The sequence below is a fragment of the Phyllobates terribilis genome, unplaced genomic scaffold, assembly GCF_046119375.1.
Source record: "Phyllobates terribilis strain yellow unplaced genomic scaffold, ASM4611937v1 Scaffold_8__6_contigs__length_399053987, whole genome shotgun sequence".
Lineage (NCBI taxonomy): Eukaryota > Metazoa > Chordata > Amphibia > Anura > Dendrobatidae > Phyllobates > Phyllobates terribilis.
Genome location: NW_027362768.1, coordinates 392,337,704 through 392,356,542, shown reverse-complemented (window position 1 = coordinate 392,356,542; position 18,839 = coordinate 392,337,704). Strand labels below are relative to the sequence as shown.

General features: G+C 49.2%; 1 protein-coding gene across 2 annotated transcripts in view; it reads right to left on the bottom strand.

Annotated features, from left to right (window-relative positions):
• Positions 1 to 12,571: 12,571 nt before the first annotated feature.
• Positions 12,572 to 18,839, bottom strand: part of LOC141157666 (RNA-binding protein 5-like) — a 54,905-nt gene continuing 48,637 nt past the window's right edge. For both annotated transcript variants that reach the window (XM_073645202.1, XM_073645203.1), the window contains exons 20-24: positions 18,509 to 18,691; positions 18,351 to 18,425; positions 18,178 to 18,275; positions 17,962 to 18,091; positions 12,572 to 12,948 (exon numbers count right to left, since the gene is read on the bottom strand). In XM_073645202.1, coding sequence (XP_073501303.1) covers positions 12,823 to 12,948; positions 17,962 to 18,091; positions 18,178 to 18,275; positions 18,351 to 18,425; positions 18,509 to 18,691 — 612 coding nt within the window. In that variant the 3' untranslated portion in view covers positions 12,572 to 12,822. The remainder of the gene's footprint in view (positions 12,949 to 17,961; positions 18,092 to 18,177; positions 18,276 to 18,350; positions 18,426 to 18,508; positions 18,692 to 18,839) is intronic.

Below are 18,839 nucleotides of genomic sequence, written 5' to 3'. Positions count from 1 at the left end.
GGTTATATCAGTACTGGAGTGTTATAAGAGGCTGACATGTCACATATGGTGTAATGTCTGGGGGTTATATCAGTACTGGAGCGTTATAAGAGGAGCTGATATCAGTCACATGTGGTGTAATGTCTGGAGGTTATATCAGTACTGGAGCGTTATAAGAGGCTGATATCAGTCACATATGATGTAATGTCTGGAGGTTATATCAGTACTGGAGCGTTATAAGAGGCTGATATCAGTCACATATGGTGTAATGTCTGGAGGTTATATCAGTACTGGAGAGTTATAAGAGGGGCTGATATCAGTCACATATGGTGTAATGTCTGGAGGTTATATCAGTACTGGAGCGTTATAAGAGGCTGATATCAGTCACATATGGTGTAATGTCTGGAGGTTATATCAGTACTGGAGAGTTATAAGAGGGGCTGATATCAGTCACATATGGTGTAATGTCTGGAGGTTATATCAGTACTGGAGCGTTATAAGACGCTGATATCAGTCACATACGGTGTAATGTCTGGAGGTTATATCAGTACTGGAGCGTTATAAGGGGCTGATATCAGTCACATATGGTGTAATGTCTGGAGGTTATATCAGTACTGGAGCGTTATAAGGGGCTGATATCAGTCACATATGGTGTAATGTCTGGAGGTTATATCAGTACTGGAGCGTTATAACAGGCTGATATCAGTCACATATGGTGTAATGTCTGGAGGTTATATCAGTACTGGAGCGTTATAAGAGGGGCTGATATTAGTCACATATGGTGTAATGTCTGGAGGTTATATCAGTACTGGAGCTTTATAAGAGGGGCTGATATCAGTCACATATGGTGTAATGTCTGGAGGTTATATCAGTAATGGAGCGTTATAAGAGGAGCTGATATCAGTCACATATGGTGTAATGTCTAGAGGTTATATCAGTACTGGAGCGTTATAAGAGGGGCTGATATCAGTCACATATGGTGTAATGTCTGGAGGTTATATCAGTACTGGAGAGTTATAAGAGGAGCTGATATCAGTCACATATGATGTAATGTCTGGAGGTTATATCAGTACTGGAGAGTTATAAGAGGAGCTGATATCAGTCACATATGGTGTAATGTCTGGAGGTTATATCAGTACTGGAGAGTTATAAGAGGGGCTGATATCAGTCACATATGGTGTAATGTCTGGAGGTTATATCAGTACTGGAGAGTTATAAGAGGAGCTGATATCAGTCACATATGGTGTAATGTCTGGAGGTTATATCAGTACTGGAGCGTTATAAGAGGAGCTGATATCAGTCACATATGATGTAATGTCTGGAGGTTATATCAGTACTGGAGCGTTATAAGAGGCTGATATCAGTCACATATGGTGTAATGTCTGGAGGTTATATCAGTACTGGAGGTTTATAAGAGGGGCAGATATCAGTCACATATGATGTAATGTCTGGAGGTTATATCAGTACTGGAGCGTTATAAGAGGCTGATATCAGTTACATATGGTGTAATATCTGGAGGTTATATCAGTACTGGAGCATTATAAGAGAGGCTGATATCAGTCACATATGATGTAATGTCTGGAGGTTATATCAGTACTGGAGCGTTATAAGAGGCTAAGATCAGTCACATATGGTGTAATGTCTGGAGGTTATATCAGTACTGGAGCGTTATAAGAGGGGCAGATATCAGTCACATATGGTGTAATGTCTGGAGGTTATATTAGTACTGGAGCGTTATAACAGGCTGATATCAGTCACATATGATGTAATGTCTGGAGGTTATATCAGTACTGGAGCGTTATAACAGGCTGATATCAGTCACATATGATGTAATGTCTGGAGGTTATATCAGTACTGGAGCGTTATAAGAGGGGCTGATATCAGTCACATATGGTGTAATGTCTGGAGGTTATATTAGTACTGGAGCGTTATAACAGGCTGATATCAGTCGCATATGATGTAATGTCTGGAGGTTATATCAGTACTGGAGCGTTATAAGAGGGGCTGATATCAGTCACATATGGTGTAATGTCTGGAGGTTATATCAGTACTGGAGCGTTATAAGAGGAGCTGATATCAGTCACATATGATGTAATGTCTGGAGGTTATATCAGTACTGGAGCGTTATAAGTGGGGCTGATATCAGTCACATATGGTGTAATGTCTGGAGGTTATATCAGTACTGGAGCGTTATAACAGGCTGATATCAGTCACATATGATGTAATGTCTGGAGGTTATATCAGTACTGGAGCGTTATAAGGGGCTGATATCAGTCACATATGGTGTAATGTCTGGAGGTTATATTAGTACTGGAGCATTATAACAGGCTGATATCAGTCACATATGATGTAATGTCTGGAGGTTATATCAGTACTGGAGCGTTATAAGAGACTGATATCAGTCACATATGATGTAATGTCTGGAGGTTATATCAGTACTGGAGCGTTATAAGAGGAGCTGATATCAGTCACATATGATGTAATGTCTGGAGGTTATATCCGTACTGGAGCGTTATAAGAGGCTGATATCAGTCACATATGATGTAATGTCTGGAGGTTATATCAGTACTGGAGCGTTATAAGAGGAGCTGATATCAGTCACATATGGTGTAATGTCTGGAGGTTATATCAGTACTTGAGCATTATAAGAGGAGCTGATATCAGTCACATATGATGTAATGTCTGGAGGTTATATCAGTACTGGAGCGTTATAAGAGGGGCTGATATCAGTCACATATGGTGTAATGTCTGAAGGTTATATCAGTACTGGAGCGTTATAAGAGGGGCTGATATCAGTCACATAAGATGTAATGTCTGGAGGTTATATCAGTACTGGAGCGTTATAAGAGGGGCTGATATCAGTCACATATGGTGTAATGTCTGGAGGTTATATCAGTACTGGAGCGTTATAAGAGAGGCTGATATCAGTCACATATGGTGTAATGTCTGAAGGTTATATCAGTACTGGAGCGTTATAAGACGGGCTGATATCAGTCACATAAGATGTAATGTCTGGAGGTTATATCAGTACTGGAGCGTTATAAGAGGGGCTGATATCAGTCACATATGGTGTAATGTCTGGAGGTTATATCAGTACTGGAGCGTTATAAGAGGGGCTGATATCAGTCACATAAGATGTAATGTCTGGAGGTTATATCAGTACTGGAGCGTTATAAGAGGAGCTGATATCAGTCACATATGGTGTAATGTCTGGAGGTTATATCAGTACTGGAGCGTTATAAGAGGGGCTGATATCAGTCACATATGATGTAATGTCTGGAGGTTATATCAGTACTGGAGCGTTATAAGAGGGGCTGATATCAGTCACATATGGTGTAATGTCTGGAGGTTATATCAGTACTGGAGCGTTATAAGAGGGGCTGATATCAGTCACATATGGTGTAATGTCTGGAGGTTGTATCAGTACTGGAGCGTTATAAGAGGGGCTGATATCAGTCACATATGATGTAATGTCTGGAGGTTATATCAGTACTGGAGCGTTATAAGAGGTGCTGATATCAGTCACATATGGTGTAATGTCTGGAGGTTATATCAGTACTGGAGCGTTATAAGAGGAGCTGATATCAGTCACATATGGTGTAATGTCTGGAGGTTATATCAGTACTGGAGCGTTATAAGAGGCTGATATCAGTCACATATGATGTAATGTCTAGAGGTTATATCAGTACTGGAGCGTTATAAGAGCGGCTGATATCAGTCACATATGGTGTAATGTCTGGAGGTTATATCAGTACTGGAGCGTTATAAGAGGGGCTGATATCAGTCACATATGATGTAATGTCTGGAGGTTATATCAGTACTGGAGCGTTATAAGAGGCTATCAGTCACATGATGTAATGTCTGGAGGTTATATTAGTACTGGAGCGTTATAAGAGAGGCTGATATCAGTCACATATGGTGTAATGTCTGGAGGTTATATCAGTACTTGAGCGTTATAAGAGGAGCTGATATCAGTCACATATGATGTAATGTCTGGAGGTTATATCAGTACTGGAGCGTTATAAGAGGCTGATATCAGTTACATATGGTGTAATATCTGGAGGTTATATCAGTACTGGAGCATTATAAGAGAGGCTGATATCAGTCACATATGATGTAATGTCTGGAGGTTATATCAGTACTGGAGCGTTATAAGAGGCTAAGATCAGTCACATATGGTGTAATGTCTGGAGGTTATATCAGTACTGGAGCGTTATAAGAGGGGCAGATATCAGTCACATATGGTGTAATGTCTGGAGGTTATATTAGTACTGGAGCGTTATAACAGGCTGATATCAGTCACATAAGATGTAATGTCTGGAGGTTATATCAGTACTGGAGCGTTATAACAGGCTGATATCAGTCACATATGATGTAATGTCTGGAGGTTATATCAGTACTGGAGCGTTATAAGAGGGGCTGATATCAGTCACATATGGTGTAATGTCTGGAGGTTATATTAGTACTGGAGCGTTATAAGAGGCTGATATCAGTCACATATGATGTAATGTCTGGAGGTTATATCAGTACTGGAGCGTTATAAGAGACTGATATCAGTCACATATTATGTAATGTCTGGAGGTTATATCAGTACTGGAGCGTTATAAGAGGGGCTGATATCAGTCACATATGGTGTAATGTCTGGAGGTTATATTAGTACTGGAGCATTATAACAGGCTGATATCAGTCACATATGATGTAATGTCTGGAGGTTATATCAGTACTGGAGCGTTATAAGAGACTGATATCAGTCACATATGATGTAATGTCTGGAGGTTATATCAGTACTGGAGCGTTATAAGAGGAGCTGATGTCAGTCACATATGGTGTAATGTCTGGAGGTTATATTAGTACTGGAGCGTTATAAGAGGCTGATATCAGTCACATATGATGTAATGTCTGGAGGTTATATCAGTACTGGAGCGTTATAAGAGGGGCTGATATCAGTCACATATGGTGTAATGTCTGGAGGTTATATTAGTACTGGAGCGTTATAAGAGGCTGATATCAGTCACATATGATGTAATGTCTGGAGGTTATATCAGTACTGGAGCGTTATAAGAGACTGATATCAGTCACATATTATGTAATGTCTGGAGGTTATATCAGTACTGGAGCGTTATAAGAGGGGCTGATATCAGTCACATATGGTGTAATGTCTGGAGGTTATATTAGTACTGGAGCATTATAACAGGCTGATATCAGTCACATATGATGTAATGTCTGGAGGTTATATCAGTACTGGAGCGTTATAAGAGACTGATATCAGTCACATATGATGTAATGTCTGGAGGTTATATCCGTACTGGAGCGTTATAAGAGGCTGATATCAGTCACATATGATGTAATGTCTGGAGGTTATATCAGTACTGGAGCGTTATAAGAGGAGCTGATATCAGTCACATATGGTGTAATGTCTGGAGGTTATATCAGTACTGGAGCGTTATAAGAGGGGCTGATATCAGTCACATATGGTGTAATGTCTGGAGGTTATATCAGTACTGGAGCGTTATAAGAGAGGCTGATATCAGTCACATATGGTGTAATGTCTGAAGGTTATATCAGTACTGGAGCGTTATAAGAGACTGATATCAGTCACATATGATGTAATGTCTGGAGGTTATATCAGTACTGGAGCGTTATAAGAGGGGCTGATATCAGTCACATATGGTGTAATGTCTGGAGGTTATATTAGTACTGGAGCATTATAACAGGCTGATATCAGTCACATATGATGTAATGTCTGGAGGTTATATCAGTACTGGAGCGTTATAAGAGACTGATATCAGTCACATATGATGTAATGTCTGGAGGTTATATCAGTACTGGAGCGTTATAAGAGGAGCTGATGTCAGTCACATATGGTGTAATGTCTGGAGGTTATATTAGTACTGGAGCGTTATAAGAGGCTGATATCAGTCACATATGATGTAATGTCTGGAGGTTATATCAGTACTGGAGCGTTATAAGAGGGGCTGATATCAGTCACATATGGTGTAATGTCTGGAGGTTATATTAGTACTGGAGCGTTATAAGAGGCTGATATCAGTCACATATGATGTAATGTCTGGAGGTTATATCAGTACTGGAGCGTTATAAGAGACTGATATCAGTCACATATTATGTAATGTCTGGAGGTTATATCAGTACTGGAGCGTTATAAGAGGGGCTGATATCAGTCACATATGGTGTAATGTCTGGAGGTTATATTAGTACTGGAGCATTATAACAGGCTGATATCAGTCACATATGATGTAATGTCTGGAGGTTATATCAGTACTGGAGCGTTATAAGAGACTGATATCAGTCACATATGATGTAATGTCTGGAGGTTATATCCGTACTGGAGCGTTATAAGAGGCTGATATCAGTCACATATGATGTAATGTCTGGAGGTTATATCAGTACTGGAGCGTTATAAGAGGAGCTGATATCAGTCACATATGGTGTAATGTCTGGAGGTTATATCAGTACTGGAGCGTTATAAGAGGGGCTGATATCAGTCACATATGGTGTAATGTCTGAAGGTTATATCAGTACTGGAGCGTTATAAGAGGGGCTGATATCAGTCACATAAGATGTAATGTCTGGAGGTTATATCAGTACTGGAGCGTTATAAGAGGAGCTGATATCAGTCACATATGGTGTAATGTCTGGAGGTTATATCAGTACTGGAGCGTTATAAGAGAGGCTGATATCAGTCACATATGGTGTAATGTCTGAAGGTTATATCAGTACTGGAGCGTTATAAGAGGGGCTGATATCAGTCACATAAGATGTAATGTCTGGAGGTTATATAAGTACTGGAGCGTTATAAGAGGGGCTGATATCAGTCACATATGATGTAATGTCTGGAGGTTATATCAGTACTGGAGCGTTATAAGAGGGGCTGATATCAGTCACATATGATGTAATGTCTGGAGGTTATATCAGTACTGGAGCGTTATAAGAGGGGCTGATATCAGTCACATATGGTGTAATGTCTGGAGGTTATATCAGTACTGGAGCGTTATAAGAGGGGCTGATATCAGTCACATATGGTGTAATGTCTGGAGGTTATATCAGTACTGGAGCGTTATAAGAGGGGCTGATATCAGTCACATATGGTGTAATGTCTGGAGGTTATATCAGTACTGGAGCGTTATAAGAGGGGCTGATATCAGTCACATATGGTGTAATGTCTGGAGGTTATATCAGTACTGGAGCGTTATAAGAGGCTGATATCAGTCACATATGATGTAATGTCTAGAGGTTATATCAGTACTGGAGCGTTATAAGAGCGGCTGATATCAGTCACATATGGTGTAATGTCTGGAGGTTATATCAGTACTGGAGCGTTATAAGAGGGGCTGATATCAGTCACATATGATGTAATGTCTGGAGGTTATATCAGTACTGGAGCGTTATAAGAGGCTATCAGTCACATGATGTAATGTCTGGAGGTTATATTAGTACTGGAGCGTTATAAGAGAGGCTGATATCAGTCACATATGGTGTAATGTCTGGAGGTTATATCAGTACTTGAGCGTTATAAGAGGAGCTGATATCAGTCACATATGATGTAATGTCTGGAGGTTATATCAGTACTGGAGCGTTATAAGAGGCTGATATCAGTTACATATGGTGTAATATCTGGAGGTTATATCAGTACTGGAGCATTATAAGAGAGGCTGATATCAGTCACATATGATGTAATGTCTGGAGGTTATATCAGTACTGGAGCGTTATAAGAGGGGCAGATATCAGTCACATATGGTGTAATGTCTGGAGGTTATATTAGTACTGGAGCGTTATAACAGGCTGATATCAGTCACATAAGATGTAATGTCTGGAGGTTATATCAGTACTGGAGCGTTATAACAGGCTGATATCAGTCACATATGATGTAATGTCTGGAGGTTATATCAGTACTGGAGCGTTATAAGAGGGGCTGATATCAGTCACATATGGTGTAATGTCTGGAGGTTATATTAGTACTGGAGCGTTATAAGAGGCTGATATCAGTCACATATGATGTAATGTCTGGAGGTTATATCAGTACTGGAGCGTTATAAGAGACTGATATCAGTCACATATTATGTAATGTCTGGAGGTTATATCAGTACTGGAGCGTTATAAGAGGGGCTGATATCAGTCACATATGGTGTAATGTCTGGAGGTTATATTAGTACTGGAGCATTATAACAGGCTGATATCAGTCACATATGATGTAATGTCTGGAGGTTATATCAGTACTGGAGCGTTATAAGAGACTGATATCAGTCACATATGATGTAATGTCTGGAGGTTATATCAGTACTGGAGCGTTATAAGAGGAGCTGATATCAGTCACATATGGTGTAATGTCTGGAGGTTATATTAGTACTGGAGCGTTATAAGAGGCTGATATCAGTCACATATGATGTAATGTCTGGAGGTTATATCAGTACTGGAGCGTTATAAGAGGGGCTGATATCAGTCACATATGGTGTAATGTCTGGAGGTTATATTAGTACTGGAGCGTTATAAGAGGCTGATATCAGTCACATGATGTAATGTCTGGAGGTTATATCAGTACTGGAGCGTTATAACAGGCTGATATCAGTCACATATGATGTAATGTCTGGAGGTTATATCAGTACTGGAGCGTTATAAGAGGGGCTGATATCAGTCACATATGGTGTAATGTCTGGAGGTTATATCAGTACTGGAGCGTTATAAGAGGGGCTGATATCAGTCACATATGGTGTAATGTCTGGAGGTTATATCAGTACTGGAGCGTTATAAGAGAGGCTGATATCAGTCACATATGGTGTAATGTCTGAAGGTTATATCAGTACTGGAGCGTTATAAGAGGGGCTGATATCAGTCACATAAGATGTAATGTCTGGAGGTTATATCAGTACTGGAGCGTTATAAGAGGGGCTGATATCAGTCACATATGATGTAATGTCTGGAGGTTATATCAGTACTGGAGCGTTATAAGAGGGGCTGATATCAGTCACATATGATGTAATGTCTGGAGGTTATATCAGTACTGGAGCGTTATAAGAGGCTGATATCAGTTACATATGGTGTAATATCTGGAGGTTATATCAGTACTGGAGCATTATAAGAGAGGCTGATATCAGTCACATATGATGTAATGTCTGGAGGTTATATCAGTACTGGAGCGTTATAAGAGGGGCAGATATCAGTCACATATGGTGTAATGTCTGGAGGTTATATTAGTACTGGAGCGTTATAACAGGCTGATATCAGTCACATAAGATGTAATGTCTGGAGGTTATATCAGTACTGGAGCGTTATAACAGGCTGATATCAGTCACATATGATGTAATGTCTGGAGGTTATATCAGTACTGGAGCGTTATAAGAGGGGCTGATATCAGTCACATATGGTGTAATGTCTGGAGGTTATATTAGTACTGGAGCGTTATAAGAGGCTGATATCAGTCACATATGATGTAATGTCTGGAGGTTATATCAGTACTGGAGCGTTATAAGAGACTGATATCAGTCACATATTATGTAATGTCTGGAGGTTATATCAGTACTGGAGCGTTATAAGAGGGGCTGATATCAGTCACATATGGTGTAATGTCTGGAGGTTATATTAGTACTGGAGCATTATAACAGGCTGATATCAGTCACATATGATGTAATGTCTGGAGGTTATATCAGTACTGGAGCGTTATAAGAGACTGATATCAGTCACATATGATGTAATGTCTGGAGGTTATATCAGTACTGGAGCGTTATAAGAGGAGCTGATATCAGTCACATATGGTGTAATGTCTGGAGGTTATATTAGTACTGGAGCGTTATAAGAGGCTGATATCAGTCACATATGATGTAATGTCTGGAGGTTATATCAGTACTGGAGCGTTATAAGAGGGGCTGATATCAGTCACATATGGTGTAATGTCTGGAGGTTATATTAGTACTGGAGCGTTATAAGAGGCTGATATCAGTCACATGATGTAATGTCTGGAGGTTATATCAGTACTGGAGCGTTATAACAGGCTGATATCAGTCACATATGATGTAATGTCTGGAGGTTATATCAGTACTGGAGCGTTATAAGAGGGGCTGATATCAGTCACATATGGTGTAATGTCTGGAGGTTATATCAGTACTGGAGCGTTATAAGAGGGGCTGATATCAGTCACATATGGTGTAATGTCTGGAGGTTATATCAGTACTGGAGCGTTATAAGAGAGGCTGATATCAGTCACATATGGTGTAATGTCTGAAGGTTATATCAGTACTGGAGCGTTATAAGAGGGGCTGATATCAGTCACATAAGATGTAATGTCTGGAGGTTATATCAGTACTGGAGCGTTATAAGAGGGGCTGATATCAGTCACATATGATGTAATGTCTGGAGGTTATATCAGTACTGGAGCGTTATAAGAGGGGCTGATATCAGTCACATATGATGTAATGTCTGGAGGTTATATCAGTACTGGAGCGTTATAAGAGGGGCTGATATCAGTCACATATGGTGTAATGTCTGGAGGTTATATCAGTACTGGAGCGTTATAAGAGGGGCTGATATCAGTCACATATGGTGTAATGTCTGGAGGTTATATCAGTACTGGAGCGTTATAAGAGGGGCTGATATCCGTCACATATGATGTAATGTCTGGAGGTTATATCAGTACTGGAGCGTTATAAGAGGCTGATATCAGTCACATATGGTGTAATGTCTGGAGGTTATATCAGTACTGGAGCGTTATAAGAGCGGCTGATATCAGTCACATATGGTGTAATGTCTGGAGGTTATATCAGTACTGGAGCGTTATAAGAGGAGCTGATATCAGTCACATATGGTGTAATGTCTGGAGGTTATATCAGTACTGGAGCGTTATAAGAGGCTGATATCAGTCACATATGATGTAATGTCTAGAGGTTATATCAGTACTGGAGCGTTATAAGAGGGGCTGATATCAGTCACATATGGTGTAATGTCTGGAGGTTATATCAGTACTGGAGCGTTATAAGAGGCTGATATCAGTCACATATGATGTAATGTCTAGAGGTTATATCAGTACTGGAGCGTTATAAGAGAGGCTGATATCAGTCACATATGGTGTAATGTCTGGAGGTTATATCAGTACTTGAGCGTTATAAGAGGCTGATATCAGTCACATATGGTGTAATGTCTGGAAGTTATATCAGTACTGGAGCGTTATAAGAGGCTGATATCAGTCACATATGGTGTAATGTCTGGAGGTTATATCAGTACTGGAGCGTTATAAGAGCGGCTGATATCAGTCACATATGGTGTAATGTCTGGAGGTTATATCAGTACTGGAGCTTTATAAGAGGGGCTGATATCAGTCACATATGGTGTAATGTCTGGGGTTTATATCAGTACTGGAGCATTATAAGAGGCTGATATCAGTCACATATGGTGTAATGTCTGGGGGTTATATCAGTACTGGAGCGTTATAAGAGGGGCTGATATCAGTCACATATGATGTAATGTCTGGAGGTTATATCAGTACTGGAGCGTTATAAGAGGCTGATATCAGTCACATACGGTGTAATGTCTGGAGGTTATATCAGTACTGGAGCGTTATAAGAGGGGCTGATATCAGTCACATATGGTGTAATGTCTGGAGGTTATATCAGTACTGGAGCGTTATAAGAGGCTGATATCAGTCACATATGGTGTAATGTCTGGAGGTTATATCAGTACTGGAGCGTTATAAAGGGCTGATATCAGTCACATATGGTGTAATGTCTGGAGGTTATATCAGTACTGGAGCGTTATAAGAGGCTGATATCAGTCACATATGGTGTAATGTCTGGCTGTCGTTCGGTCTGGTGCAGACACTGCAGGCTGTTTGGTCTTTACCCGCGGTTTCGGTGCCAGTTTTTACCTCTTCGGGTCGGTCTCGGCAGCCATTGCTCAGTTGCGTCACTATCGGGGGCCAGTGACCGCTGCAGCTGATCAGGTACAGAACCTGTTAATGCACATTAGGCATCTTAAAGGCACAGTGCGGAGGTTTGCGGGTCTTGAGCAGTCGGCGCTTTCTTCTTCCGTTTTACACAACAGCTACGTATTGCGTTATTGAATTTTTATTGAGACAAATGGGTGGAGCCAGAAGAGGCCGCAATCACCAGTGTATTACCTTTGCCTGTAATGTGCCATATTCAGCGCCTCCTGCAGGGGGCACAGCGCAGACTTACAGCTCGTACTGCAGAGAACCAGGAGTGCTGAGGCCGGTGCCGCCTGCTGTGGAGATGGAGGGGCCTTTACATTGCACCGGGTGGTAGGGTCCTATCACACCATTACCTTCCTCCCCCCAGAGGGCGCTGTGCTTACTGCTCCGGGGTCATTGTCTGGCCCTGCACGTATCACTAGTTATTACCATGAAGACGGGCACAGCAGCGACAGAGCGCAAGGCTGTGCTTTGCGGCCCCTCTGAGCCTGGGGGGCTTCACAGTTAGTTCCAGACCTACAGAAGCCATTTACTGCCTCCCCTCCCCCGCCAGTTCCTTTATTGGAGACTGATAGTAATGCACTGAGCGGTGCTGCCACCTAGTGGTCGCTCCGAGCACTTTCAGGACCAGACAGAATAATGAAGTCACAGGAGTTTGCTCCGAAATTTATTCCTCTGAGAAAAGAAAAATGTACAAATGTAGAAAGGTGGGGTGCCGCGTCTCTATTACTGAGGGGGCACGGTTACGCACCCCCCACATACAAACATCGCACGAAACAGGTATTTACACTGTACAGGGGTATAATACATATCTACACAGCGTCGGGGACCGCCCTGCTCCCTCCGCGGACCACCTCTGCCCCCCAGAGGGGAAAGTTCATACTGATTCATCCATCCGGCCGCTGCTCCCTTCACTCCATCTCTGTGAAGCGCGCGAACATGGCTTTCCTGACGGCGTCCTTGTAAGAGTCCGACGTGTTCACACCGTACGAGCTTCCCTTAGCTCCGAGCCCCGCGCCCCTCATCCTGACCTGCGCCTGCAAACACACGGGACCGTGACCGGCCAGAAACCAGCCCGAGGCGACCTCCGGGGAGGGAGGCGACGACCGCAACGCAGAGAGGGAGGGAGAGAGGAAACAGCAGCAACGCAGAGAGGGGAGGGAGGGAGGGAGGCGACGCAGCAGCGCAGAGAGGGAGGGAGGGAGGCGACGCAGCAGCGCAGAGAGGGAGGGAGGCGACGCAGCAGCGCAGAGAGGGAGGGAGGGAGGCGACGACAGCAACGCAGAGAGAGAGGAAACAGCAGCACAGAGAGGGAGGGAGAGGGAGAGGCGACGACAGCAACGCAGAGAGGGAGGGAGAGAGGAAACAGCAGCACAGAGAGGGAGGGAGAGGGAGAGGCGACGACAGCAACGCAGAGAGGGAGGGAGGGAAAGAGGCGACGCAGCAGCGCAGAGAGGGAGGGAGAGAGGAAACAGCAGCACAGAGAGGGAGGGAGAGAAGCGACGACAGCAACGCAGAGAGAGAGGAAACAGCAGCACAGAGAGGGGAGGGAGGGAGAGGCGACGACCGCAACGCAGAGAGGGAGGGAGAGAGGAAACGGCAGCAACACAGAGAGGGGAGGGAGAGAGGGAGGCGACGCAGCAGCGCAGAGAGGGAGGGAGGGAGGCGACGCAGCAGCGCAGAGAGGGAGGGAGAGAAGCGACGACAGCAACGCAGAGAGAGAGGAAACAGCAGCACAGAGAGGGGAGGGAGAGGGAGAGGCGACGACAGCAACGCAGAGAGGGAGGGAGAGAGGAAACAGCAGCAAGGAGAGGGAGGGAGAGGGAGAGGCGACGACAGCAACGCAGAGAGGGAGGGAGGGAAAGAGGCGACGCAGCAGCGCAGAGAGGGAGGGAGAGGAAACAGCAGCACAGAGAGGGGAGGGAGAGGCGACGACCGCAACGCAGAGAGGGAGGGAGAGAGGAAACAGCAGCACAGAGAGGGAGGGAGAGAGGGAGGGAGAGAGGGAGAGGCGACGACAGCAACGCAGAGAGGGAGGGGAGGGAAGAGGCGACGCAGCAGCGCAGAGAGGGAGGGAGGAAACAGCAGCACAGAGAGGGAGGGAGAGAGGGAGGCGACGACAGCAACGCAGAGAGGGAGGCGACGCAGCAACGCAGAGAGGGGAGGGAGGGAGGGAGGGAGGCGACGCAGCAGCGCAGAGAGGGCGGGAGGGAGGGAGGCGACGCAGCAGCGCAGAGAGGGAGGGAGGGAGAGAAGCGACGACAGCAACGCAGAGAGAGGAAACCGCAGCACAGAGAGGGGAGGGAGAGGCGACGACCGCAACGCAGAGAGGGAGGGAGAGAGGAAACAGCAGCACAGAGAGGGAGGGAGAGGGAGAGGCGACGACAGCAACGCAGAGAGGGAGAGAGGAAACAGCAGCACAGAGAGGGAGGGAGAGAGGGAGGCGACGACAGCAACGCAGAGAGGGAGGCGACGCAGCAACGCAGAGAGGGGAGGGAGAGAGGGAGGCGACGCAGCAGCGCAGAGAGGGAGGGAGGGAACAGCAGCGCAGAGAGGGAGGGAGAGAGGGAGGCGACGACAGCAACGCAGAGAGGGGAGGGAGAGAGGGAGGCGACGACAGCAACGCAGAGAGGGGAGGGAGAGAGGGAGGCGACGACAGCAACGCAGAGAGGGAGGCGACGCAGCAACGCAGAGAGGGGAGGGAGGGAGGGAGGGAGGCGACGCAGCAGCGCAGAGAGGGCGGGAGGGAGGGAGGCGACGCAGCAGCGCAGAGAGGAGGGAGGGAGGGAAGCGACGACAGCAACGCAGAGAGAGGAAACCGCAGCACAGAGAGGGGAGGGAGAGGCGACGACCGCAACGCAGAGAGGGAGGGAGAGAGGAAACAGCAGCACAGAGAGGGAGGGAGAGGGAGAGGGCGACGACAGCAACGCAGAGAGGGAGAGAGGAAACAGCAGCACAGAGAGGGAGGGAGAGAGGGAGGCGACGACAGCAACGCAGAGAGGGAGGCGACGCAGCAACGCAGAGAGGGGAGGGAGAGAGGGAGGCGACGCAGCAGCGCAGAGAGGGAGGGAGGGAACAGCAGCGCAGAGAGGGGAGGGAGAGAGGGAGGCGACGACAGCAACGCAGAGAGGGGAGGGAGAGAGGAGGCGACGACAGCAACGCAGAGAGGGGAGGGGAGAGAGGGAGGCGACGACAGCAACGCAGAGAGGGGAGGGAGAGAGGGAGAGGCGACGACAGCAACGCAGAGAGGGGAGGGAGAGAGGGAGAGGCGACGCAGCAACGCAGAGAGGGGAGGGAGGGAGGTGACGGCAGCAACACAGAGGGAGGGAGAGAGGGAGGTGACGGCAGCAACACAGAGGAGGGAGAGAGGAGGCGACGGCAGCAACACAGAGGGAGGGAGAGAGGGAGGCGACGGCAGCAACACAGAGGGAGGGAGAGAGGGAGGCGACGACAGCGCAGAGAGGGAGGGAGAGAGGGAGGCGACGACAGCGCAGAGAGGGAGGGAGAGAGGGAGGCGACGACAGCGCAGAGAGGGAGGGAGAGAGGGAGGCGACGACAGCGCAGAGAGGGAGGGAGAGAGGGAGGCGACGACAGCGCAGAGAGGGAGGGAGAGAGGGAGGCGACGACAGCGCAGAGAGGGAGGGAGAGAGGGAGGCGACGACAGCGCAGAGAGGGAGGGAGAGAGGGAGGCGACGACAGCGCAGAGAGGGAGGGAGAGAGGGAGGCGACGACAGCGCAGAGAGGGAGGGAGAGAGGGAGGCGACGACAGCGCAGAGAGGGAGGGAGAGAGGGAGGCGACGACAGCGCAGAGAGGGAGGGAGAGAGGGAGGCGACGACAGCGCAGAGAGGGAGGGAGAGAGGGAGGCGACGACAGCGCAGAGAGGGAGGGAGAGAGGGAGGCGACGACAGCGCAGAGAGGGAGGGAGAGAGGGAGGCGACGACAGCGCAGAGAGGGAGGGAGAGAGGGAGGCGACGACAGCGCAGAGAGGGAGGGAGAGAGGGAGGCGACGACAGCGCAGAGAGGGAGGGAGAGAGGGAGGCGACGACAGCGCAGAGAGGGAGGGAGAGAGGGAGGCGACGACAGCGCAGAGAGGGAGGGAGAGAGGGAGGCGACGACAGCGCAGAGAGGGAGGGAGAGAGGGAGGCGACGACAGCGCAGAGAGGGAGGGAGAGAGGGAGGCGACGACAGCGCAGAGAGGGAGGGAGAGAGGGAGGCGACGACAGCGCAGAGAGGGAGGGAGAGAGGGAGGCGACGACAGCGCAGAGAGGGAGGGAGAGAGGGAGGCGACGACAGCGCAGAGAGGGAGGGAGAGAGGGAGGCGACGACAGCGCAGAGAGGGAGGGAGAGAGGGAGGCGACGACAGCGCAGAGAGGGAGGGAGAGAGGGAGGCGACGACAGCGCAGAGAGGGAGGGAGAGAGGGAGGCGACGACAGCGCAGAGAGGGAGGGAGAGAGGGAGGCGACGACAGCGCAGAGAGGGAGGGAGAGAGGGAGGCGACGACAGCGCAGAGAGGGAGGGAGAGAGGGAGGCGACGACAGCGCAGAGAGGGAGGGAGAGAGGGAGGCGACGACAGCGCAGAGAGGGAGGGAGAGAGGGAGGCGACGACAGCGCAGAGAGGGAGGGAGAGAGGGAGGCGACGACAGCGCAGAGAGGGAGGGAGAGAGGGAGGCGACGACAGCGCAGAGAGGGAGGGAGAGAGGGAGGCGACGACAGCGCAGAGAGGGAGGGAGAGAGGGAGGCGACGACAGCGCAGAGAGGGAGGGAGAGAGGGAGGCGACGACAGCGCAGAGAGGGAGGGAGAGAGGGAGGCGACGACAGCGCAGAGAGGGAGGGAGAGAGGGAGGCGACGACAGCGCAGAGAGGGAGGGAGAGAGGGAGGCGACGACAGCGCAGAGAGGGAGGGAGAGAGGGAGGCGACGACAGCGCAGAGAGGGAGGGAGAGAGGGAGGCGACGACAGCGCAGAGAGGGAGGGAGAGAGGGAGGCGACGACAGCGCAGAGAGGGAGGGAGAGAGGGAGGCGACGACAGCGCAGAGAGGGAGGGAGAGAGGGAGGCGACGACAGCGCAGAGAGGGAGGGAGAGAGGGAGGCGACGACAGCGCAGAGAGGGAGGGAGGAGAGAGGGAGGCGACGACAGCGCAGAGAGGGAGGAGAGAGAGGGAGGCGACGACAGCGCAGAGAGGGAGGGAGAGAGAGGGAGGGAGGCGACGACAGCGCAGAGAGGGAGGGAGAGAGAGGGAGGCGACGACAGCGCAGAGAGGGAGGGAGAGGGAGGGAGGCGACGACAGCGCAGAGAGGGAGGGAGAGAGAGGGAGGCGACGACAGCGCAGAGAGGGAGGGAGAGAGAGGGAGGCGACGACAGCGCAGAGAGGGAGGGAGAGAGAGGGAGGCGACGACAGCGCAGAGAGGGAGGGAGAGAGAGGGAGGCGGCGACAGCGCAGAGAGGGAGGGAGAGAGGGAGGAGGCGACAGCGCAGAGAGGGAGGAGGCGACAGCGCAGAGAGGGAGGGAGAGAGGGAGGAGGCGACAGCGCAGAGAGGGAGGGAGGGAGGCGGCGACAGCGCAGAGAGGGAGGGAGAGAGGGAGGCGGCGACAGCGCAGAGAGGGAGGGAGAGAGGGAGGCGGCGACAGCGCAGAGAGGGAGGGAGAGAGGGAGGCGGCGACAGCGCAGAGGGAGAGAGGGAGGCGACAGCAGCGCAGAGAGAGAGGGAGGGAGAAAGAGGGAGGCGGCAGCAGCGCAGAGAGGGAGGGAGGGAGGCCGGCGACAGCGCAGAGAGGGAGGGAGAGAGGGAGGCCGGCGACAGCGCAGAGAGGGAGGGAGAGAGGGAGGCGGCGACAGCGCAGAGAGGGAGGGAGAGAGGGAGGCGGCGACAGCGCAGAGAGGGAGGGAGAGAGGGAGGAGACAGCAGCGCAGAGAGGGAGGGAGGGAGAAAGAGGGAGGCGGCAGCAGCGCAGAGAGGGAGGGAGGGAGGCCGGCGACAGCGCAGAGGGTTAGCCAGGACGTGCATGGCAGTGTATGGGCTTGTAAACCTCAACCCGCAGACCCCTCACCTGGATTGGGGCAGTGATTCCCTGACTCTTCCGGCCCAGCCCGGAGCCCTCCTTCCAGCCCATGGCCTGCAGCATCTTGTTGCCGATGTTGCTAGTATCGATGCCATCTTTAGTCGGCTGCTCGTAGTTCCTGTGAAATAGAGACATGTGGAGTGAGAGCGGGGCGGCGCACCCTGGCGCGGTCTCTGGAGCGGGGCGGCGCACCCTGGCACTCACACTACACCGGCGTCATACTGCTTCTTGCGCTTGGGCTCTGGCGGCTCCGGGATGCCGTACTTCTCCCTCCTCTCCGCTGCTCGGTCCCGGTATTTCGCCTGTGCGACAAGAAGCCCCAGTTACCGGCTGGTCTTCACCCCGGCCCCATCGCCCTGGCAGAGGAGGGCGCTCACCTCTCGCTCCTGCTGCTCCAGGGCTTCCAGGTCTTGATCGGACAGTCGGGATCGTCTGTACACGTCCAGGTTTTGCTGTTTGGTAATGGAGACGTTATTTGATATTTGCTCGGCAGTTCGGGCCGGTGACATTGGGACACTGAGGGTCCGGCACTCACCTTGTGGAGGTCCGACAGTTGCTGATGTCTGGTCAGGGCGTCTTTGTTTGGAAACTGCCTGCGGCACAGTAAGCACGCCAGCTTCCTCCAGTCCGTCAGCTTTTCCTCATCCAGAATTCCCTGCAGCCGATCCGTCTCCTCTTCATTATCACTGTCACCGCTGTAAGCGGCAACCAGAGCCCGCTGTGCCAACATCACAGGCGGTCAGAGCGGGGCACGTGCACACAGGGGCCACACACACACACACGGGGCCACCCACACACACAGACGGGGGGGGCCACCCACACACACACAGACGGGGGCCACCCACCCACACACACACAGACGGGGG